Here is a 23,575-nt window from a genome sequence, read left to right as displayed (position 1 = left end):
TGCTATAAGCTTAATGCGCAGGCGTAGTGCACGCCTTGAGAAATATAATCGAGAGGGCGCAGCGAACGCCGAATGATTATCTTCCCCTCTCGAGGGGAAAATTTCTCACCCACTCCCACTCTTTCTCTCTCTCTCTCTCTCTCTCTCTATCTCTCTCATTATCTCTCTCTCGTAAGAACTGGTTTTACGACTACTGGTTCCTCCTAACAAACGTAATAAATTATGGATCGTATTTTTATATCCTCCAGAAAAAACTGACGATCTTAAAGATGGCCATTGGTAGACATCGAGTTTCGAAAAACATTTTAGTTATTTACTTGCTTGCGAAAAATGTATCGTATCGATGCACGGTACGATAGAATATATATATATATACATCCATGCGTACACACAAATTACATATAGATATTCGAAGATAGAGACATCTGTTTTATTTACAATGATATAACATTGAATTCGAATTGATTTATCTTCTTTATTTTATATCCTTCTTTTTATTTTATATTATTGCGATAAGTGAATAGAAGTTTTATTTCCTTTCATGTTATATAATAATTGTAATTACAATAAATTTATTATAATTAAATTGTTTTACATGTTTATTATATGAAAGTATTGCCATAAGTTGGTGTGAGATTTACATTTCAATAAGAAAAGAAAAAACAAAAAAGCAATTGTAAAAAACAATGTAAATAAAAATACAATTAATGGAAAAATAAAAGTAATCACAGGATGATAAGAGCATAAAGATTTGTTATTTTCTTTTATAAAATATTAAAATGTACTTATATCATACTGATGAAATGAAGATAGGAACGCAATAGCTAATAATGTTGATAAGAAAACGTCAGAAAGTATAAATCGTTTTAATGTTCTAATAAATAAATAAATAAGAATTTGTGCCTGCTTATCTATCTTTAAATTATTTAAAAATGGTTATAACAAAATATATAAATACATATTATATATATTATATATATATATATATCAATATTTAAATTATTAAATAATTATATTCTATATACAATTTACATTTATATATGTATATATATATATATATATATGTTTTTTTTTGTTTTTTTGTTTTTTTTTTCATAAAAAAAATACCGTCTTAAATGAGAAACTGACAATCGATATATAACTGAAATAAAAATTATATAAATTATACTTATAAAAGGAATGTAAAAAAATTTTGCAAGCAGAAAAAAATAGCAAATTTTATCGACCATATCAAGACCAATCAGAAAACGCCACATGAAGATGCGATAGATCGAGGAGGGACGTATATATATTTCGTTAAATAGATTGAGAGTTGTCTCATTTATTTAGTAAAGAAGTTACTCTCTTCATAAGAGATGTTACTCTCTTCATGAAATTTTATAAAAAAATTACTATTCGATAAAATTTTTCTACAGTTTGGAATGTAAGTAATTTTTTTTTATAACTATTCATTTTTGTCCTGTTTCACATTATCCTTGGAAATGAGTCCTATGCGGTTCTTTTATTTTTTTACCGTTATTAAAATAATTATATGTAACTGTCAGTTTTGCGAATATATAAACAAAATGGATTTTCTTATATAGAGCGCGCGTTTATTTATGGTGAATTCGAGTAATAATGCTGAGTATTTATTTTACATCTTGCTTGTAACAAAAAACGGTTTCGTGCCAGTGATTCTCAACTCACGATACTTATAAAATTTCAAAAAATTTACTGCGCATTACGAAATATATATTGAAAACTACTGGTTTAAGTAATAGTAACAAGCATGTATTAATACGTTGTGTGAAATAATAATAATAATACATAATAACTAATTAAATTTGAACAAATAAAAAAGTTATTGCGAGCTTATACGTAAAAATGAGTTAAAAAGAAAAATAATTTATGGAATTCGACAGGAAATAGATTTTTTTTTTTTTTTTTTTTTTTTTTTTTTTTTTTTTTTTTTTTTTTTAAATTTGCACTATATAATGATTTTTTTATTTGATAATTAAGTAAATAAATTCCGGTCTCATAAATTTTCATTCATATATTATCATGGAAGTGAAAATATCATAGTAAGCAGTATTATACTGATGATAAAATAATTCAGATAAAAAAGATAATAATAAGTCTTCTTTTTAAACAGTTATACATTCTTAAGAAAAATATACGGCCAAAGGTATATAAGCTCTTTCGTGAATCAGACAAAGATTTAGTTTTCTTTTACTTGATCTTGGAAAAAAATTCAAAAATGAGTGATAAAGGCAATCTAGTGGAGCTAAATGAAATAAGTGCAAAACTTACTAAAGAGATATTAGAAAGCATACTTGCAGCAGAATGTAATGAAACTAATGTAAAATTAACGGATTGGGATTTTGGTGACGCAAATGTCAAAGGTGATAGCTATTTAACGGTTGTTAACAAAGTTAAATTGCATGGTCTTGCTAAAGGTAAACCAGTACAAGTTGATATTGTGATAAAGTCACTGCCTCAAAATTTAGGTAGAAGAAAAACTTATAGAAGTATAATTTTTTTTCGAAACGAGGTGGCATTTTATACGAAGGTAATTATATTTAATATTTTTTTTTTTTTATGACAAAAGTATTATTTCAAGTTATTAATAAATATGATTTAAAATTTACTTTTTAGATAGTACCAAAGTTTGAACAATTCCTCAAGAGCAAAAATCAAGCTCATATTCTACGTGTACCACGTGTCTTAAAATCACTTGTAGATGGTGAAAATGATTATTTAATTTTGGAAAATGTTTGTAACTTAGGATATGGTCCTATAACTCGTCAAAACTGTCTAAATATGGAACAATGTACTGTTATTTTGGAAACTTTTGCTAGTTTCCATGCAATTTCTTTTGCATACAAAGATCAAAATAAAGAAGAATTTAAAGAAATTGTATCACATTTAGAGGAAACATATTTTAGTCCTAAATACTGGGATTGGTATATAAAGTTTCATGTAAGTAAAACTATTATTATTTAAATAAAAACTTCATTTATTTCATTTATACATAAATTTTAATTAACTTTTTAGGAACGATTAGTGGGAATAGCTACTGATGCATTAGCTACTGAATATCCTGACAGTGAAGCACTAAAGCGTTTTACTTCTTATAAAATTGGATCACTTATTGAAATGTGTTATAAATTATGTGATTGTAGTGATGCCCCAACATCTGTTGTAAATCAAGGAGATTCTTGGGCACCAAATGTTTTAGTGCGTGATGTCAAAGGAAATAAAAAAGAAGCACTCTTGCTTGATTTTCAATTGGCACGTTGCGTTAGTCCAATTACAGATTTATCATTCTTTATTTATTCTTGTACAGACAAAGCTCTCAGAGAACGATTTAACGAAATGTTGAAAATTTATTACAATAAATTAAGTAATACAATTACTTCACTTGGCTCAGATCCAGAAAAATTGTATTCATGGGAGACATTTATGAAAGAAGTATGTTATTATTGATCACATAATATTTTTTGTGGAAATATAACAAATATATTATATATAATTTCATTTCAGGTGAAAGAACAATTTTTCTATGGAATCGTTTTTGCAATCGAAGCTTTACCATTTACTATGTTAGATAACTCACAAGCATTTGACTTAGACACATTAATAAAAGGAGATGAAAAAGTGAATATAAATAACGTCTGGACATTAGGAAAGTTAGAATCACAATGGAAAAGATTACGTTTAGCGGATGTAATTGTTCATGCCGTAGAAAATGGGTTTTTATGAAATTTAGATATATATAAATTTTATAGATAATTTTTATTAAATGTTTAGCATTAAATAAAATAGAGACAATCTGTATTTGTTTAATTTTAATTATAACAACATAGTTTACTTTGTGTAGTAGTAGATTAGGCAACCCGATATTTTTTATTAATACACGAACAGTGGGTGCCACAAATTTGATAATATATATATATATATATTATATATATATATATATTTGCATTGGAAAGACAAAAACATTTTGTCGACAATGATACATTTAATGCAATATAGCAAAATAATTGAAAAGCCAATACGCACAAATATATTCTGTTCTTTATAGCAATATGTCAATGGTGTTAAATAAAGAGACAATTATGAAGTATTTTGTTTCTCTTGTTTTTGTACAATTGCCATTAATAAAAAAAAAATAGTTCGATTTTAAAAACCATCGAAGAGGCGTATTGTTAATATACCATACATAAAAGCGCAGAAAATGACATGTTTCTAACAGAAACATTTTCACAAGTTTTGATGTTGAGCATTATTAGTTAAAACATTGCTGGCATCAAAAACAGTAGTATCTTCGTCATCTTCTTCTTCTAATGGTAATGGTCGCATTTCAACATCTTGCCTATGAGCAAGAATACCGTACTTTCGAATCATCTGTGCACGTGTTTTACTGAACCTGTAAAATTCTTAAACTCAAAAAACTATAATAGAAACGTTACCACATAAGTCATAATAAAATTCATAATAATGACAAATATACCTAAAGCTACGGAACATGATATAGGCCATGACCAAAATGCTCAATCCTATGAAGACGCAAAAGCCACGTAGGAGAGCTCCAGAATTCAAGGACGTTAAATGACCTTCTGCTATGTGCTATGTAAAAATATTCATATTATTTGTAATGCAAGTATTTATAATGATCTGGATACGATTTATCTCTTTCGACATTAATGGCGTAAAAATATTCATATTATTTGTAATGTATTTATAATGATTTAGACACGACCAACCTCTTTTGGCATTAATGTCGTCGTTTGTATAGTTCCATTCGAATCTTCAACAAGCGGTTTGTAGGTTATGTTAGTCGGCGGCTTTTCATTCCCGCCCATTTTCCCGTCATCGATGTCTTTCGTCAGTGACGAAGAAGATGATGGTAATGACGAAGATGATGATACCTCATTATGCTGCTTTTTTCTTATAGACGAAGATAAAACGTCTTCGTTTATGACATTTCTCACTACGGAGGATTCACGCTTGACATTTCTTTCTCGAAAGCTTCCACTGCACACCGCGATTTGCCCAAGTAGAAAGATCGACAAAAATATAAAAAACTTCATCCTTTGAATTTTGAAACGTGTCATTGTCCGATGTCATTTATGCAATTGTTATTAATCACCTTAAAGATGATTGGTCGGTGTTAAGCTTTCGGCTAACACCGACATGTTGCCGATCGGTCTTCACGAATGTAAACTAGTCGGATGCGTAATAACAATCGTGCATTGTTCATTTCCCGTCTTATTCAATACAAAAAAAAAGTCAAAAAAAAAAAAACTCAATATTAGCACTTCATTGATGTAACAGGAAGTACGTGATAAATCCAATTATTTCATATCTCGGAATAGACGTACTCTCACTTTATTTTTGATCACTCATTGAAGGTTACCAATTCTAAAATTTCATTCGCGCCGATTTCTATTTGATCCGAAATAAAATGATTCGAAATGATTTAATTATATTTTACATTTTTTTTTCATTATATAGTACTAGAACGAAGATATAACAGTTATATGATTGTCGACAAAGGATATTTCAATATTAATCGTTTGTTGAAAGGATGAAAAGTTATTTCTGATAATTTTGTTATTAGGAAATCACATCTATATTATTAAAACTTTAAAATAAAGCTTAGATTTATTCGATCAGTATTATTATTAACTTAACGATAAGTATATTGGAAAATTAAATCATTGGTATAAATAGTTTGATGAGTTAAATAATTAAGTGTCTGGGTCAGCATAATACTGACAACTTATTATTATTACATATTGATATTATATAATGAATTTTGACCATTCAATTTTTATTATTTTAAATAAGAATAATTAAAAATTAATTAAAAATGTTTAAAATACTAACCCCAATAAATAGCTGTTTTCAAATAATATGATGTCATCGATCGTTATAGATCTATGTCTATATATATATATGTCTATATATATATATATATATAGAAATATATATATATATATTTTTTTTTTTGTGTGTGATAACTTTAATAACCTTTCTTTTTTCTTTTTCTTTTTAATTTCTTTCAACTACGCACAAACAGAACGTAAATTTCTTGCTTAATGTGGCAATTGATTCTGCAAAAAATCGAAAAAGAATTAATCAATAAATTTTTTAAATTACGCAAATACTTCTCTTCTCCCTCTTCTCATCATAGAAATTGTGTCCAAAATTTCAAGAGGTTAATATTACGCGAATTTTCTTTTTTTTTTCTTTTCTCTTTTTTTTCTTCCCCCCCCCCCCCACCGATCGAATTCTTATGCAACAGAAACGATCTTTCAACGTCATTCCTCGACATCAATTATAATGATTAATCATTAATTTAATATTAAAAACGTATGTAAGATAATAATAACTATCGTCATTTCGATTTGACGAATTTTCGACTGATTGAAAAATATTCGTACTTCTTAATTGATATCATAGTTAGATAATTGTTTTGAAATTATACGAAACGCAAAAGAACGTCTTATCCGTCCGCACATATGTAAGTATATATAAGTGAGACAGTGTATCCCCCACCAAAAAGTGAATTGTCGACAGAGAGAGAAAAGAGAGAGAGAGAGAGAGAGAGAGAGAGAGAGAGAGAGATATCTAAAGTAGTAGGACACTTCTCTCAATCACCTGTTCAGTCGTGATTTAAATTTGTGCCGTACCGAAGCTTAAGTTTTATACTTTGCAATATGTCGTTCCGGGCTACATTCATGTGGCTATTTATTGTTACGTTAATCAATCGTTATCAGTGCACGGATAACGTAACCGACGTTACGGAACAAACGCATACCGAAGATGCGCTCGCAAAATTGGTCAGGATGTTTTCCAAGCCGGGAGCGTTTAAACGGGTAAGAGGAAAAGATATCACATATAGATACACATTAGTGTATATATATATATATATATGTATGCATGTTCATACGTACGAGAAAGTGCGCAGAATATCTTGATTTCACGACGTACGATAAGTTTCCCTATTCGAGAAAACATATCGTTAATTTAAAAAAAAAAAAAATATATATATATATACACATATGTATGCATAATATATATATATATATATATATATATATATGTTCTCCCGCGCTTTTTTCCAATCGAAAGAATTCCTACGAAACAAGATAGGAATACCTTTGTAATTGATCGAATCGAAATTGTTTTAAGAGCAGCTAACATTTAATAGTAAATCGACCAATACAGCGTAATCTTGTATGTATATATATATATATATATATATATATATATATATATATATATACATATATTTTTTTCTTTTTTCTTTTCCTTTTTTTTCCCCTTTATTCTTCATAATGTTTAAAGATAAGAAAAAGCAAAAAATTGTAATTGTTTAATGGATCGTTGCGAAGCGTTACATTTGGACTCTTCCTTTCTCGATTGCGTTCGTGAAGAAAAAAAAAGAAAAAAGAAAGAAAAAAAAGAAAAGAAAAAAAGAAGAGAAGGAAAAAAAGGAAAAAGAGAGGAAAAAGCGGCAATCTGTAATAGGGAAAACGACGGGACGGTGTGTGGTCGAACATTGGTACTTACGTTCCATATGTAGGAAAATGTCAATTGGTATTTTTGCAACATCGTTGTTAGACTAGAAACGTCGATCTCTTCGTGTGATATGCACAAACAAACAATCGATGTGAAAATAAAAAAAAAAAAGAAAAAAAAAGGAAAAGGAAAAAGAAAAAAAAAGAAAGAAAGAAAGAAAAGAAAATCTTACGAAGACGAAGATTTTCTACCTAACGAAAATTGTTTGTCTTTAATATTGTTTTCAGATTAATACCTTGTTAGGTGAGAATTCGATCGAGGAATCCTCGACGTCTTGTCCTAAAGGTGAGGAAGGTCTCGAATGTAGAAGGGCGGAAGCTCGTAGATCCGTCGATTGTCCGGAAGGTAATAAATTAATTATATTATACAGTTATTTGTATTAATATTAATTAATTAATTAATTAATTAATTAATCATTAATACTAAGAACTCTCTCTCTCTCTCTCTCTCTCTCTCTATATATATATATATATATATATAGATAAATAAATAGATAGATGTATATGTGTATATGTATATATAATAATTTTCTTATCCTAATGAAACTTAACGAATGAAATTCTTAATCGATTTAACGGGATGTATATATCCTTTCAATTTTGATTATGACAAAAAAAAAAAAAAAGAAAAGAAAAGTAAAAGAAAAGTAAAAGAAAAGAAATGACGTTACGTTGCAATGCAAAAAGCTATTGTCAAGGACAATAGCCACTCCCATAAAGTATTATGTATTTCTGTTTTAATTCAATGACACGCGCGAGACGAGTATCCTAACGGGGAAAATACATTCTCGTACGGATTAAAAAGAAATTTATAAATGCAAAAAAAAAAAAAAAAAAAAAAAAGAAAAAGAAAAAAAGAAACAAAAAGAAGAAACAACAAAAATATAATAATTCATTATCTCATTTACATTTTCGATTTTCTTTTTATCTATCGTTTTATCTGTAACAAAAATTTTTCCCCTCTCACGTGTCTGGTTTTATTTTACATCGTTACGCGGGAAATAAAACGGACGCGCAATGCTTTTCGCTTGTTACTTAACACGATTTCAATTAGTATATATATACATACGTATAGTATCTATGTATGTATATATGTATGTATACATATAAGAGAGCTTGAAACATTCGGACAACGCCCATCGATATAGGTAACCATATTCAAAGTATATTTTCACGTAAAGGCGTATCGTATTATAAATGCAAGCGACTATCACATTCTCAAGCATTCTCATTCTTTCTGTCTCTCTTTCTCTCTGCCCACTAGTTTTAAATAAATTATTCTTCTGAATAAATTTAAAAGAGAAATTATACGGATTCTGTACAAGAGAACAAAGGACGGATGATACTTCTTCAATGATCAATGATTGGAATCATTGTATTATTTAATGTTACATATGCATACGTATAAATTATATATACGTATATATGTAATATATATACACTTACATTTGTGTATGTGTACACACACACACACACACACACACACACACACACACACAAATGTAAGCGCAAGTTACGTATCTATGTAGATTTAAGAGCAGTTTCGTAAATCGGCGAAAAATTCCACGTGCGATATACGTGACATGAGAGTTAATTTTTAACTCCTTTTTATTTTTTCTTTCCTTTTCTTTTCTTTTTTTTTTTTATTGCTTTTTTAATAGTTTCTTTTTTTTTTAATGCAAATCTACGTCCCATATGTTACATCCATTTACGATTCAAAAAGTTCGAACTATAGTTTTAACCTAATTTAAAGATCAAATACAAAGAATTTGTATATATGTGTGTATGTATACGTGGTGGAATATTTTTTCTTTTCTCTTTGTATATACAAATATATATATATATATATATACAACAATAAAACAAAGTAAACAAAGTAAACAAATAAATAAATATATATATATATATATTTGTATATATATATATCGTCGTGACAAAAACACAAGCATAAAAAGTTCAGAGCTTGAAATTGACAAAAATATCCTCGAAAATGAATATATGCCTTTACATGAATTCGTAAAAAATTTCAATACAAAATTTTGCTCATTATAGTAATCGTGATCGAGAAATATTATATAAAAAATGGATTTTTATTAAATGTTTCTTTATATTATTTTGTTTTGTAAAAAAATCTTTCAAATTCAAAAATTTATCTAACTTCATGATATTTCAATGCTGAACTGTATACCGTAAGAATATATATATATGTATATATATATATATATATATATATATATATATATTTGTTTTTTGTTTTCAGGAGACTGTTACTGTCACAATTGTGCCGCAGCAGGTCCCGATTTATGGGCATCATGTTGTCGTGAGAGTCTCAGATGTTGCTCACATCTTGCCGCTGCTTGTAGAACGTGCGATCATCCCACTCTTTATCCATTTTGTTCTAAGCACTTTAAAAAGTGTACAAATCAAATGAATCAAAAGAAATTGACGTAAAGGGCAATCATATTTAACTCTCTCTCTCTCTCTCTCTCTCTCTCTCTCTCTCTCTCTCTCTCTCTCTCTCTCTCTCTCTCTCTCTCTCTCTCTCTTTTTCTCTATTTTTTTTAGATTATAATTTTTTAACGAAACCGTCCATTTTTTATCATCGTCATCATATTTATAATGGGAATAAATAAATACTCTATATATACTCCTATGTCGTTAAATTATAACGAATATTAGACGATTAAATTTATAAAAGAAAGATAGTATAGTATATTTCAACCGGGCATTGCATAATCAAGTCTATTTACATCAGGTTTCTAAACATATATATATATATATATATATCTATATATAGGGTATCTTATTTTAAATGATATGGCCAAATATCTTCGATCTTATTGATTTTATAAATTTTTAAATTATCAAATTTTCAAGAGAAAATACAATATTTACTGCAGCTATTTCTTTATAGGTATATGCGAGATATATTTTTTTTTCTTTCTTTTTCTTTTTTTACAGCAATCGATGTTACAAAAGTAATAAAAATTTTTGAAAATATCAATAAGATTCTAAAGAAATAAATCTTTACAATTTATTGATATTTCATTAAATTATAACGCCTTCGAAGTTTAATGAATTCTCTAATGACGATAAAATGTTTTTATGATTATTGAAGAGCACTGCGCTTGAAATGATTACAACTTCAAAAATATATATATATATAATTAAAAAAAAAAAAAAAAATAAATAAATAAATGAGTAAATAAACAAGAAAAAGAAAATTTATTGACGAATTCATTGACTATCAGATTCTTAGAGAAAAATTAATTGTATTATTGCGAAAGTTTGTTAGGTGCTCGTTGGAATTTTATCGAAATTCCCTATAATTTTTGTTGGGCTCAAAATATCCATTCAAAAAAAAAAAATTGTTACGAGTTCCATGTATTGACAAAAGTATTCCCTATGAGATAAATGCAGTAAATATTACAATGTTTACCCACCTCATTAAAATTTAATTCATTTTATATAAAACATTTCTTTATAAAACTTATAGAATATAGGAGATATTTGATCATAACGTTTAAAATCAAACACCCGGTATACATATACGTAACATAGATATATACGTTCGTGAACCTGGTTAAACAGGTCCTGTTTGCTCTTTCCTCGAGAAAATTTTCGTTAGAAAAGTAATCAAATTATCGCAATAAAAGTTGTCTGGATTAAAGCTACTTTTTCAAAATAACTATTAGAGTCGTATAATATATGTATATGTAAATTTTGAAAATAAAGTTCTTAATAAAATAGATCTTATCATCTTATTCATTGCATTGAAAATAAATTTCTTTTAATAGTAAACGTAAGCAGACAAAAAAAAACTATAATAATAGTGAAAAAAAAGCGAGAAAAAAAACAATTTTACGAGTTTCTCCAATGTCAGCTCGCAAATGGGAGACATTATATAGTATCATAAATTTTTAAATGATAAAAGTTTCAAACAGAGAGAGATACAAATATATTGTAAATATGCGGGATTTTGGATTTAAGCATCGAGAGAGTATTGTGTCGGCTATTAAGTACACAATATATTTCAATCGTTAACTGTTTTATATATATATATATATATATATATATATATATATATATATATATATATATATATATACGCGAATTACGTTAGTAGTAAAAACTTACAAGAGATCTTTACCCGTCTCTAACTATAAATCGTCATGGTCTTAAAATATACTCCGTTAAACTAAATCGCGAACAATGTCAAGTTATAAACTATAGTTAAACAGTCTTATTTGATGATCAGAGACGAAAAGATTAAATACTTGTTAGTCAAGTGACTTTCACTTTTATCGGTAATTCCTTTTTTTTTCTTTTTTCTATTTTTCTTTCTATTTTTTTTTTTTTTGAGATACTTTTTAACGTGTATGTGTGTGGTACGTGCTTGTGTATGGTATGTGTATGTATTTGTATACATATAATATAATATAAATGAATATATCAATTACTCTTAGGTACAATCATTGACAAGCTTTATTCGTGTTATTTTCAGACTATTCAGTAATCCGTAATCACTAATTATATAAGTTTATGGGGGCAGAATCGTTCGTCTGCGTTTTATACGCCTACATTTCATTTAGAGACCGAAATACGAATTTTGGACTGGACAAGATTTTCCCTTTCTTTCCATTGTTTTTTTTTTTTTTTATTATTATTATTTTCTTTTTTCTTTTTTTTTCAACGACGTGTCGCTTCTCAAAAGATTTCGTACGTTCATCGTATCGTAACGCAATCTCGATAACCGGCCGACGTAGTTTTGTTTTCGAGAGCTTTATATTTTATAATCTGATTTCTTTTTTCTTTTTTTTTTTTTTTTTTGGTTTTAAGTCTGCATCCCCCTCCCTCCTCCTTCCCTTTCTCCCATGAAGCTTTCGATTGTATAGCGCTTTTGAAGAATACATTAAAATCCTAATCCTGCGATACCGTTCGTTCGTTTTGGCCGCCATCGTGTACTGCCTAATGCAATTATGGCATATGGTTACACACGTTCGCACATTATCTTACATTTCAGCGTCGGTTTACAAATATTTTGTTGTTTTTTTTGTTTCTTTTCTTTTCTCTCATTTTTTTTTTTTTTTTTTTTTTGGTGTTGAAACCATCACATTTGTCGAATACAAAGATTTCTCTGCGCTTTCACAAGTGCTTATTTTCTAACAGCACCATCACGTAGAGCCAAAAATTCAGACTAGAAGGAAAGGAAAAAAAAAAAAAGAAAAAGAAAAAGGAAGACAATATAGAAAAGCAAGAAATTATTCTTCCTTGCAAAAGAGAAAGAACGAGGAGAAAAAAAAAACCAAAACAAAAAAGAAACAAAAAAGAAAGAGTCAAATGAAAAAAATATATATATATATAAAAAAAAAAAAAAAACAAAAAAAAAACAAAAAAAGCAAAAGAAATTAAATGAATTAGTACAGAATAAGATCCTAATTACATCCTACCAATCGTAGTACGTACTTATTATCAATGAATCTTTTTAAATTACATCAAAATCGTCTTATTATTTAAGGATCACGCATTTAATTAAAAACATTTTTATTATTAAAAAATAATCCTCTCGCAGGGAATGGGAGAACGCGAGAATTGGAACGATAAATCATTACGTTCGTTTGTATGTTGTATAAAACTTTAGTTTTTTTCTAATCAATTGTTAAAAAAAGAAAAAGAAAAAGAAAAAGAAAAAAAAAGAAAGAAAAAAAGAAGAGAAAAGAAATGATAAATTTACAAATTATTTAATGTTAATTTTATAGGATAGTAAATGCGCAGCATTAAAAGTACATTTTTGGCTGCACATGTATGTAAAATATAAATCGTGTTCTCCCTTTCTCCTCTCTTTGCTGCGACGCTGATTTGAAAGAACCTTCATCGATGGTAGAAAGGTGGCAGCAGTAGTACCATTGGCGACAGTGCAGGTTGACGACATATTCTTTCGATTCTCTTACACAAAAAACACAGATCTTGATCTATTATGCGATCGTAGACTTATTACGGTGTACATGTATATCAGTACGAGCTCAAAACCTATCACGTAATACAAAGAGAGATGATTATGCTATTTTAGTTTATTAACTTGTATCATAATACCGAGAAATATCAAGACTACAGTATAGTACTATTTATTTATTGATTCAGAAATGTATGACCGAGATTTGTTAGCCAGAGTCATAGAAATTAGGCTATTAGCGAAGGTGATAATAATTAATAGTATTGCTCGGGATGAGTGCCAGAGGGTTTAACTGTTATGTGCAAACTTTTTTTTTCCGTTTTTTTTTTTTGCAGAGGATAGTAAAAATTCGGATCTTATTTTTTTTTCTTTTTTCTTTTTTTTTTCTTCTTTTCTTTTCTTTCCTTTTATATCTAGCGCCTTTAACGCTTCGAAAAATTGCAATTAATGCACACGTCCTGTTGATTTTAATATCTTTACATGAATTGTGGCACATCAAATCAATCGTGCTGTGAAAATCTTAATCTTCATCAGTACATTCTTTTCTCTAAATCGAATTCGTTTAGTCGTATTTATATATATATACTTATAGAAAAAATTTTATCGAGTCACAATGTCGCCTTGATGTACCTCTTAATACAGAGAGAAAAAAAAAAAAAAACATTTTAGCCGATTTGTCATACATAGACATTCCTATTCGATTTGTGCGCGAATGACACTGGCGTCATTCTATTAAAAACATGTCGATGTGTGTGCACATACTCTGCCACGTATCGGCAAAAAGAATTTTTCTTATCGCTCATACATTCGCTTATTCTTTCACACGCTTCCTTGCAAATGATTATTATTCATAATTATAATTGTAATTCACTCTCTCTCTCTCTCTCTCTCTTTTTCTCTGACGTTCACTTGCTCTCTTTTTCTCTATCTCTATCTATCTCTATCTCACACATGCATTATATTCACCTTAAAAATACTCACAGTTGAAGAAAATAAAGATATACACAGAGTACAGGTACCGCCGCTGGTTATAATGATTTATTCAATCCAACGGCCAAGATCGGCTTAACTATAAGAGCCTAGAAAGATTCTTTCCTTCAACTTTAGTTATTCGCAACGCGATCATTTTCCACATCTATAAACGCAGATTATTACTTTTAATCGATGCATCGATATTTTCATATACTGTCTCTTTAGTGCCTTACTACAAGTGTTCATTTATTTTCCTTATCTTCACATTACTTCAGATATTATATACGTTATGGACATTACGTATTAAGATCCGTCTTTATCTGCTTTTGTCCGATAAAATTATTCAATATCGATGCAGGATAATATCAAAAGGAAACACTGCTTGTGGTGTTAATGTTTAAAACGTACTGTTGCTCTTCAATTGATCATCAAGGTTTCATTGTCCACACTTACGAACGTTGAAACAAGTCAAACCATTACAATCATTCAATGATTAGAAATAGAACGTGAATTCATTACACGAAGAGTTTCTCATAAATTTTACATACGTCTCTTGGATTACTATCTTTCCCGAACTGATCATTTTATGAGCGATTTACCAATAAACGTATCGGTATATCACAATATTCCAAATCACAACGGCATGACATTTTGCGATATATCGTCTCTCTTTAATAATCATGAAACTTTTCCTCGTTCCTCAATTACTTCGATATTCCGTGTATTGTAATTATTTACTTGTATTTATTGTTCGCTCTTTAAATGCGTCCGGTTACGTTTTCCAATTATGCGGATGAGCTCTTGGTGGAGCTTGATTGCCCTGTGCTTGAGATGCTTGCGATGGAATCATATCGAGCAGGTACTGACGTTGAAGATCCGCTGCTTGCCGTTGCAATTCAACGAGGCCTTTACCTCCAGTAGCCTGTGCCATTGCGAGTTGATACGGATATAATATCGAGGTGAACGGTGGCATCATGTGTGCGGGAAGAGGTTGATGTGGTAAGCCTGCTACAGGATTCTTTGCCAGTTCTGAAATAAATCAAATAAACCAAATTGTAAGAAGAATTAATTATATTGTAAGAAGAATAAATAATATATATATTTAAACGAAAAATTATTGTAGAATGAAAATTGGAAAATTAAATTTATTTACCTCTTAACAATTGCTGTTGTAAAGCAGCTGCAGTAGCCGCATGATGAGGGCTAAACTTTCCACTTTCGGCCAGTTTAACTAATGGATGTTCCTGCAGTTTAGGCGCAGGTGGTGTTGGTGTAAGCGTAGGTGCCGGCGGCACCTGAGGAGGAGGAGCAGGGGGTGTCGCTATTCTTCTTGTAGGAGTAGCTGCTTTCGGGACTACTTTTGGAGCTGGTGGATCTGGACTTGGGCACGCTGCTTGAGCAAGCCTTTGTTCAATTTCTTGCTCTTGTTGTAGAGCTTTTACAAAAGCAGTCTTTAATCTGTAAAAAGCGATAGAACATTTCATTATAATTTTGTTCATAATGAAAAGTATCGATAAACGTAAAAAGAATACTCACCGATTTGTATGCTCTGCTTTAAGAGCTTTCTTGACATTGGATGTCACACAATGTTCACAGATGACTCTAGGATCTCGACCTGCTGGAGGTCGTTGGAATGTGGCATGCTGTCCACGTGGACCTTCTTTTTTGCCACTACCTACTGGTTTTTCCCACTTCCAAACAGGCGTAAAGTCTGTTTTACACTGTGTACATTCAAACGGCTCAGGAGGAGGGGGTATAGCAGGTTCTTTCGTAATAAAATCAACCACATGCTCCAAGCCAACCAGATAAATAAACTCTGTGTTCGAAGGATTCGGTACAAAATGCATTTCCGGTGGTGGAGGTTTCGGTGGTGGTATTTGCAAAAGAGTTTTCTCCAGTTGTTTTCTTAAAGCCAACTTAGCAGCAGCCTGCCGCTGTGCGGGAGTTTGATTATCCTCTCTGGATCTATCCTATATATTCATAACACATTATTAGCTCTAAACATAGTACAAAATCCAATAGCATTCATATTTTATTATGATAACATATTAATGATGCAATATCATCAAATTCTATTTAGCTATAATTTTCAGGCTGATATATATAAAAGCTTTTGTTAAAAACATTATAGAATTAAAATGAAGATCAATAAGCAGAAAAAAAAGAACACACATACAGCATAAGAGCAGAAAGGAGGACAGGTAGAAATTGTATAAGAGTTGCAAGAAATCAATCTGATCATACAGCGAGTATAGGTCAGACAATGGATATACCTGTTCCGAAATTACGGGCGTATTTAAAGATGCTGTGGTTTTATTTTCTTGAGATCCAACAAGCAGCTTTGAATTTATAATAATTTTATTGTTATTCATATGAAAATATCATTTATATATAACTATAGACGCATGTTATAAACTACTGGCAATTTTTTTTAATCGTTCAATACTTTCATTTTGTAAGATTTGTATGAATTATTTACATTATATAAGATATTTGAATTGCCATTAGTTTTACATTAAGATGTCAATTGAAACATAATCCTTGTGATAAATTATGATGATAAACATTTTACTTACTTGATGTGCTGGTGTAGGGGTAGGATCTTTTGTGGAGCGTTCAGTTCTATCAGCCGGAGCATGATAAGTTGGCACACTCGGCGTTGCACTAGGTGGTCTACTCCGAGGATGCGGTGGTTGAGGTATTACCATGTTAGGAGGCATTCCAGTACTTGAAGTAGAACTTCGTCCAGTTGTAGGTGGTAACAACATTCCTGGTGGTGGTGCATGAAGACTACTACTTCTACTTGGTGCTGGTTGCCCTCTCAGTAATGGCGGTGGTGCTTTCCCTGTTCTATGCCTGTAAACCATTGTTATCCCAATTTAACATGGCAATATATAAAACCATATTCTTGGAAGAAAACATTGCAGTAGAGTTTTACCCATGAGGTGTTGGTTGTACTGTTACTGGCGGTGGTAATTTGCTGGGAACCTTGGGAACTGCCGCAATATTCTCTTTTAATTGTTGAGATTGTCTCAGCTTTTTTAACAGTACCAATTTCATTTCCTCAGAACGCAGCTCCTCCTTCAGTTTTCTCAATGTCCTTTCACGTTCAGCCAATTCATCTGAAGATAGTTCTTTGATTGGAAGCAATGGTGGCATATCAGCTGTGTTTGAAGGAATATTATTTGTCATTCGACCTATTAAAAAAATCTCTCTATAGCATTGTAGACCTGTTCAATAGATAAAAGAAGACCTAACCTTCATCGCTATCCGACGTATTTCCATTTAGATATCCATTTATTCTAGGTTCATCAGGACTCTCCGCATAACTTCTTTCAATTCTTGGTCTAAGATTACGACGAGTCCTCCGATCATCTCCTGATTTTGGAGCCAAAATGCCTCTTGCTGCATTTTGAATGTTTCGTGCTTCTGGCATATTACTTTCTAAATTAGAACTTGCAGAGAAATGAACTCCAAGATCCAAGGGCACCCCTGCATCACCTGAATTAGTATTTATAGATGGGGAATTTCTTCTGCCACTGCTGCTAAAATACAAATAATAAGTTTCATAAAAGATCTTATATGTTTTTATTTATCACTGCGCATTCTATTCTTACTATGCTTCTACAATGAAAACCATCAATGATATAAATCTTGTTATCGATTGCTAAATTTTTTTTAACTAAATATAGAAGTTCTAATGGAAGTTTGTTTACCTTACGCTCAGATCAACTACAGCATCACCATCTAACTCCATGGTTTCCATTCCTTCGACCACTGGGTATCTGCAAAACGTATATTTATCAGTAATAGACACACGTGCGCAAATTAACAATATTCTAGTTAAAATGAATATTTTCGTGATATAGTAAGAAACAAGTGGCGAGCAATTACGTAAATTGACTGATATACGTAATATTCCAATACACGATTGACGTTTGTGGTTATTCGAACAGTTCGAAGGAAAATAGAAATAATTATACGAGCATTATTTTTATAATCATATGTGTTCGATAAAACACAAATTTTCGTAAAGCCCTAGTTATTTACGCACGAATAGCCTCCAAAATGTAAGAAAATTATATGCGAAGAGATAACGCACACGGTTGACACGATCTTGCAAGAGACGAAAATATCATGATAAAAACGAAGACGAAGAGTAGGACGACTAAATTGAAATGTGGAAAGCGAAGCAAATCGCTGAGTTAGCACACAAGAAAAGGAAAGAGTGAGAAAGAAAGAGAGAAAAAGAGAGAGAGAGAGAGAGAGAGAGAGAGAGAGAGAGTGTGAGAGAGAGAAAGAGTGTGAGGGAGAGAGAGTGTGAGGGAGAGAGAGTGTGAGGGAGAGAGAGTGTGAGAGAGAGAGAGATGTGTATTCGCAGATGTAGAATTCTAACCTAACCTTCTTAGTTTTCTCGTCGATGAAGAGCTAAGCGATAGTGTACATGGTGTCGCACAACGCGATTCCTTCGAAGAAGATATCGATGCGCGACGTGTCCCGGGTTCTGTTCGACAAGAAGTAGATAAGCGCGCGCGCGTTTATGCCGCTCTCTTTCTGTCTCCCTTTCTCTCTCTCTTTCTCTCTCACTCAACTCTATTCACTCACTCACTCTCTCTCTCTCTCTTTCTCTCTCGCACCGTTTAGATTCGTTCGTCTCTCGCGGGTATACCTTACGAATCGCGATCGAGAAGAATCAAACTCAATGCTTCGAAAGCGGCGTCTCCGCACAATGGCAGCTCTAAGCGTAGCGGTATAAGAACGTGGAAGGGGAGAGGGGTTGTCTCCACCACCACCTCTACCACCACCTCTTCCTCCTCCTCCTCCTCATCGTAGTACCCCGAGGGGAGAGGGTACGCTCGCACATTAATTATTTCTCCTCCCACCCCGTCTAAACACATACCGTCTACCCCTTACCGCAAACGAGACTCGGCTACTCACCCACACACGCGCGTACTCGTCGACATCCTATAGTGGTAGTGGCACCGGAATCGCGCTGGAAAGCAATATATTTGTCTCTGTCTGTTTGTCCCTCTCTCCCTCTCTTTCTCTCTCTCTCTCTCTCTCTCTCTTTCTCTCTCTACCCCTCACCGCAACACCTTCCACCACTCTCGACTCCTCTCCTTCGCCACCACGTCCTCATCGTACTACTCTACTACTTCTCCTACTCCCACTCTTGCTCGTCTGTCTCTCTCTCTCTCTCTCTCTTTCGCTCTCTCTGCGGATTTTCCCGAATTTCGTCTCAGTGTACCTTTCCCCTGCCCTCGTCCTTGCCTGCCCCTTCCCTACCGCCTACTCGGATGCCCTTCTGCCCTACGGGAAATCGATTTTTCGCCTGGGCCTTCCCCACTGCTAGCTTGCGAGAGAGCAGCAGCAACGTTACGAGGACGAGCGCGCAGAGAAGAGAGGAGTGTGTGCAACGGTTTTCCAACGAATTTGCTATCCGTTCACGCATCTCTCTCTCTCTCTCTTTCTCTCTTTCTCTCGTTCGCTCTCTCTCTCTCTCTCTCTCTCTCTCTACCCCTCTCGGTTTCCTCTCGCTCCCTCTCCCTTCTCACGATTTCACCTCGGTCGCGACGAAAAGCGCGACCTCTGTTCGCGACATCTATTTCTCTTCTTCCGCCTTTCTTTCCGTGCCCGAAGGTGCGCGCGTAGAAACGAGCGTTGTCGTGTCTCGCGAGTCGAGAGGAAAGTCCGACAATTAAACGAACAGCTATATAGTATTCGGTCTCCTTGTCCGTTGTTGTTATTATTATTGTTGTTGTTGCTGTTGTTTTTGTCGTTGTCGTTATCGTCATCGTCGTATAATCCCTAGCAATAGCCGTAGGCTATAGTAGTCCTCCATTGTCCGTAGCTTTTGTGTCAATTGAAACGAGAGAAAATAAAGATACTCAATTATAGTTTGGATCTCCCGCTTCTCTCGGCTTATAGACGTCACGTGACCTTTGTCCAAAACCGTAACACGCTTCCCAATTCGCTCGAGCGACGACACATATCTCTCTCTTTCTCTCTCTCTTTCTCTCTGCCATATCAGTGGACTGATGGGTGATACATATTTTTTCAATTTTGTAATAATTTCTCACGAAACGAAGTTAACCGCTTCGAACGACGGCTTTACGTTACAAAAAAAAAAAACAAAAAAATCCGATTTTGTACATTTTCGAAATTTTCGAACAGAGTAACGCGGTTAATGAACCGATCTTACTTTGTTTTTCCACCTAACCTAGAGAATAAAAAAAATCTTCCAATTGGCATCGATTTCGAAAGCGAAAGTTTCGAAAGCATGCAACGTTAAGGTAGAAAAGGGGACGTCGAAGATCGAAAGATATATATATATATATATATATATATATGTAAGGAGAATTGGCGAGTTTGTCCGGTGATATCGATGCGGAGTATCGCGGACATTTTACGATCGTACATCGACCGTAGACTGCGTGAGAGAATAACGAGGGAAGGGGAAAGAAACTTCCAAAGAGTGCGAGCATTCAAGGACGACCCTAAACCGCACGAAGGATGAAATTCTATCGAACTTTTCGATATTTCTTTTCTTTACCAAAAAGAAAAGAAAAATTTCTTATAGATAAAGAAAAACAAAGAAGAGATGGCGATAGGGTATATTGAGAGAGAGAGAGAGAGAGAGAGAGAGAGAGAGAGAGAGAGAGAGAGAGAGAGAGAGAGAGGAAATCGTATAACGCGTGACTCTTGACCACGAGATCGGCCTTGCGCGGTTGGTCAACTTAAAACAATCGTCGAATCTACTCCATTTTCGAGAGTAACGCTGCTCGCCATCTCGGCCGTCCCGTGTGTGTATACATAACGAGCGTTCCTTGCCAGGACCACTTTTTTCCAGCGTTCCTGGTAATACTAGCATTAATAGTAATAGTACTAATACTAATAGTACTAATAATAATAGTACTAGTACTACTAGTAGTACTATTAGTATTAGTACTAATGCTACTAATATTATTAATAGTTGTGATAGTAATAGCAGAAACATTGGTAAAATTATTATAGAAATGTAAAAGTATGAAAAATGCAATTAAATCTACCTGAGGTATGAGATTTACCTGAGTCATAAAATTTTACCTGAAAATTCGTTCTGCTTAGTCCCTATTCATTCCCAAATAATAGAATGAGAGAAAAACACAGTGGAGTGACTATAGCATAGAGAAACGAAAAATTTAATAATATCAATAGTAATATATACCTGAAAATTTCTTCTCGATCAAAGTCTTGTCCTTGCTCTCGATAATCCCTTATACACGTATATACATACACACACACACACACAGAGAGAGAGAGAGAGAGAGAGAAAGAGAGAGAGAAAGGAGTATGTTGTAAATCGATTTACAGAAAGGACGTAAGGGAACAGGTAGACGACGAACAATTAACGCAAAGGGACCTAGCTGTTGGCGGTCGGTCGGTTGGTCGGTTGATTGGTCGGTCGGTCGGTCTATCGGTCGATAGGTCGATGTTCCTTCCAGTCACAATTATTTTCTAATTTTTCCTCTTCTTAAAAGAAATTTTAAACCACCGTATCACACAGTAATCGTGATATTCGTTTGTTTTTAAGATACAACGAGACGGCAATAATAAAACGGACACAATGATTCAGGATCGTTCATATACAGTATCTTCCTTACACGTTGCACGAACACATGTACGTAACTAAACATGCACGTACACTCTTCTCTACAAAAGCGGCGGCACACTAAGCGGAGAGAAATATACACATACATATACAAATACACACACGTACAAGCGCGCTCGCTTGCTATATACGATCGTTTTCGTCTCTTAGTCAAGATAGATATATAGATATAGATATATATATATATATATATGGTGTATATATATATAATAATATATACTATATATAAAATATAATACACAAAACACACTTCATCGTCCAGCGATCATCGTTTTCATCGTTGTCATCATCATCATCGTCGTCGTCGTCGTCGTCGTCGTCGTTCTCGTCGTGAACGTCGTGCACATAGAATTTCCGCGCGTGAATCTCTTCCGTGCGTGCTCGCGCATCGCTAGGTCGTTCATCGCGTCGCGCCGCGCGGCGCGCCTAACTGCCAGAAGTGAGAAAGAGAGAGGATCGACAGACCGACAGGCTGATGGACAAACTGGTCGACGGACAGACGGACGGATGAACGGAGGACGGCAGCCAAAGCAGCGCCACGCCGCCGCCGTCGTCGTCGTCGTTGTCGTCGTCGTCGTCGCCACTACTATTGCTGCTGCTGCTCGTCGCTCGCTTTACGCGCTCTCTTACGCGCGTTTCTTCCAACCACGAATGGAAAAGGATAAAAAGAGATAGATAGATAGAGAGAGAAAGAGAAAGAGAGAGAGAGGAGAGAGAGAAAGGGGAGAGGGAGAGAGAGAAAGAGAGAAGAGAAAGAAAAGGATAGTGAAAGAAAACGAGATAGGAGGCACGAAAATCGTCCTTTATCGTTTCACAGCACGGGATCCGTAAACACGAGAAAGAATCCACTGAGCAATATTTTCCTTTTTTTACGCACTTCCGTTTACGTTTTTAAAGATTACCAGACGAAAACCCTTCTTTCCTCTCTCTCGTACTATATCCTTATTCTATATTATTCTTCTTTCTAACTATCTTAATCTCTTTCTAGTTATGTAGAGCTCGTTCACTCGTTCGTTGCTTCCCCTACGCAAAAATTAACCGAAGTGATTCAATATGGCGGCCTTGTCCGCCGTGATGTCTTCCCCCTCCAACTTCTCCTCCGCCCTTGTTTCGATGTTGCCCCGGCATCGTCGCTGTCGTTGTTTCCTCCGGTTCGTGCTATCCCCTCTCTGTCTCACTCTTTCTCTCCCTCTTTCTTGTTCTCTTTCTCTCTCTCTCTCTCTCTCTCTCTATATATATATATATATATATATATATATATATCTGTTTCTCTCTTTCTCTTTCTCTTACCATGAAAAGAGAAGCACAGACCGAGGTGTAACGGCGCGCTTAAGGGGTGGGGATGGACTGTGGACCTTATCGCCTCCGAAGCCGCCACTGTGTTCGCCCCTGGCGTGCGACCGATAGCGCCGCGAAGGAGCCGAGAAAGTG

General features: G+C 33.2%; 4 protein-coding genes across 20 annotated transcripts; 2 read left to right on the top strand and 2 right to left on the bottom strand.

Annotated features, from left to right (window-relative positions):
* The first annotated feature begins 1,269 nt into the window (after positions 1-1,269).
* LOC124425658 lies at positions 1,270-4,105 on the top strand. 2 transcript variants are annotated; one of them, XM_046966278.1, is made up of 5 exons: positions 1,270-1,423; positions 2,132-2,548; positions 2,635-2,958; positions 3,034-3,450; positions 3,523-4,105. In XM_046966278.1, exons 2-5 carry the CDS (start codon positions 2,237-2,239, stop codon positions 3,739-3,741), a joined length of 1,272 nt encoding a protein of 423 aa, XP_046822234.1. In that variant the 5' UTR covers positions 1,270-1,423; positions 2,132-2,236; the 3' UTR covers positions 3,742-4,105. The 2 variants fall into 2 exon arrangements, with proteins under 2 accessions (XP_046822234.1, XP_046822235.1); XM_046966279.1 differs by lacking the exon at positions 1,270-1,423 and adding an exon at positions 1,948-2,060.
* LOC124425660 lies at positions 3,756-5,454 on the bottom strand. The gene is made up of 3 exons (XM_046966281.1): positions 4,746-5,454; positions 4,493-4,608; positions 3,756-4,408 (listed from the first exon to the last, which is right to left on the bottom strand). The coding sequence occupies exons 1-3, from the start codon at positions 5,094-5,096 to the stop codon at positions 4,243-4,245; spliced, it is 633 nt and encodes a 210-aa protein (XP_046822237.1). The 5' UTR covers positions 5,097-5,454; the 3' UTR covers positions 3,756-4,242.
* A 451-nt stretch (positions 5,455-5,905) lies between these two features.
* LOC124425662 lies at positions 5,906-12,797 on the top strand. The gene is made up of 3 exons (XM_046966282.1): positions 5,906-6,863; positions 7,797-7,914; positions 9,829-12,797. The coding sequence occupies exons 1-3, from the start codon at positions 6,705-6,707 to the stop codon at positions 10,017-10,019; spliced, it is 468 nt and encodes a 155-aa protein (XP_046822238.1). The 5' UTR covers positions 5,906-6,704; the 3' UTR covers positions 10,020-12,797.
* Positions 12,031-23,333, bottom strand: LOC124425654 (transcriptional repressor p66-beta-like). Of its 16 annotated transcripts, XM_046966259.1 has the most exons (11): positions 22,395-23,333; positions 21,701-22,204; positions 19,432-19,486; positions 18,210-18,278; positions 17,752-18,038; positions 17,432-17,690; positions 17,070-17,349; positions 16,767-16,832; positions 16,030-16,463; positions 15,647-15,951; positions 12,031-15,522 (listed from the first exon to the last, which is right to left on the bottom strand). In XM_046966259.1, exons 3-11 carry the CDS (start codon positions 19,455-19,457, stop codon positions 15,266-15,268), a joined length of 1,983 nt encoding a protein of 660 aa, XP_046822215.1. In that variant the 5' UTR covers positions 19,458-19,486; positions 21,701-22,204; positions 22,395-23,333; the 3' UTR covers positions 12,031-15,265. The 16 variants fall into 16 exon arrangements, with proteins under 16 accessions (XP_046822215.1, XP_046822217.1, XP_046822220.1 ...); XM_046966261.1 differs by lacking the exons at positions 19,432-19,486; positions 21,701-22,204 and having other exon boundaries at positions 22,395-23,332; XM_046966264.1 differs by lacking the exon at positions 19,432-19,486 and having other exon boundaries at positions 21,701-23,331.
* Positions 23,334-23,575: the final 242 nt, after the last annotated feature.

This window comes from Vespa crabro, chromosome 7, assembly GCF_910589235.1.
Source record: "Vespa crabro chromosome 7, iyVesCrab1.2, whole genome shotgun sequence".
NCBI classification, from domain to species: Eukaryota; Metazoa; Arthropoda; class Insecta; order Hymenoptera; family Vespidae; genus Vespa; species Vespa crabro.
Note: the sequence above shows the minus strand (reverse complement) of the source record. Positions and strands in the feature narration are given on the sequence as shown.

What these genes read in the sequence shown, in the direction of transcription:
- LOC124425658 (XM_046966278.1), top strand. Translation starts at nt 2,237, where the DNA reads ATGAGTGATAAAGGCAATCTAGTGGAGCTAAATGAAATAAGTGCAAAA. An exon ending in ATTGGTATATAAAGTTTCAT is followed by an intron (nt 2,959 to 3,033) that starts GTAAGTAAAACT and finishes TTAACTTTTTAG; the next exon opens with GAACGATTAGTGGGAATAGC. An exon ending in GGGAGACATTTATGAAAGAA is followed by an intron (nt 3,451 to 3,522) that starts GTATGTTATTAT and finishes ATTTCATTTCAG; the next exon opens with GTGAAAGAACAATTTTTCTA.
- LOC124425660 (XM_046966281.1), bottom strand. Translation starts at nt 5,096, where the DNA reads ATGACACGTTTCAAAATTCAAAGGATGAAGTTTTTTATATTTTTGTCG. An exon ending in CGACATTAATGCCAAAAGAG is followed by an intron (nt 4,609 to 4,745) that starts GTTGGTCGTGTC and finishes ATTTTTACATAG; the next exon opens with CACATAGCAGAAGGTCATTT. An exon ending in ATCATGTTCCGTAGCTTTAG is followed by an intron (nt 4,409 to 4,492) that starts GTATATTTGTCA and finishes AGAATTTTACAG; the next exon opens with GTTCAGTAAAACACGTGCAC.
- LOC124425662 (XM_046966282.1), top strand. Translation starts at nt 6,705, where the DNA reads ATGTCGTTCCGGGCTACATTCATGTGGCTATTTATTGTTACGTTAATC. An exon ending in AGCCGGGAGCGTTTAAACGG is followed by an intron (nt 6,864 to 7,796) that starts GTAAGAGGAAAA and finishes TATTGTTTTCAG; the next exon opens with ATTAATACCTTGTTAGGTGA. An exon ending in ATCCGTCGATTGTCCGGAAG is followed by an intron (nt 7,915 to 9,828) that starts GTAATAAATTAA and finishes TTTTGTTTTCAG; the next exon opens with GAGACTGTTACTGTCACAAT.
- LOC124425654 (XM_046966257.1), bottom strand. Translation starts at nt 18,632, where the DNA reads ATGATATTTTCGTCTCTTGCAAGATCGTGTCAACC. An exon ending in GTACAACCAACACCTCATGG is followed by an intron (nt 17,350 to 17,431) that starts GTAAAACTCTAC and finishes AATGGTTTACAG; the next exon opens with GCATAGAACAGGGAAAGCAC. An exon ending in CGCCCGTAATTTCGGAACAG is followed by an intron (nt 16,464 to 16,766) that starts GTATATCCATTG and finishes ATGAATATATAG; the next exon opens with GATAGATCCAGAGAGGATAA.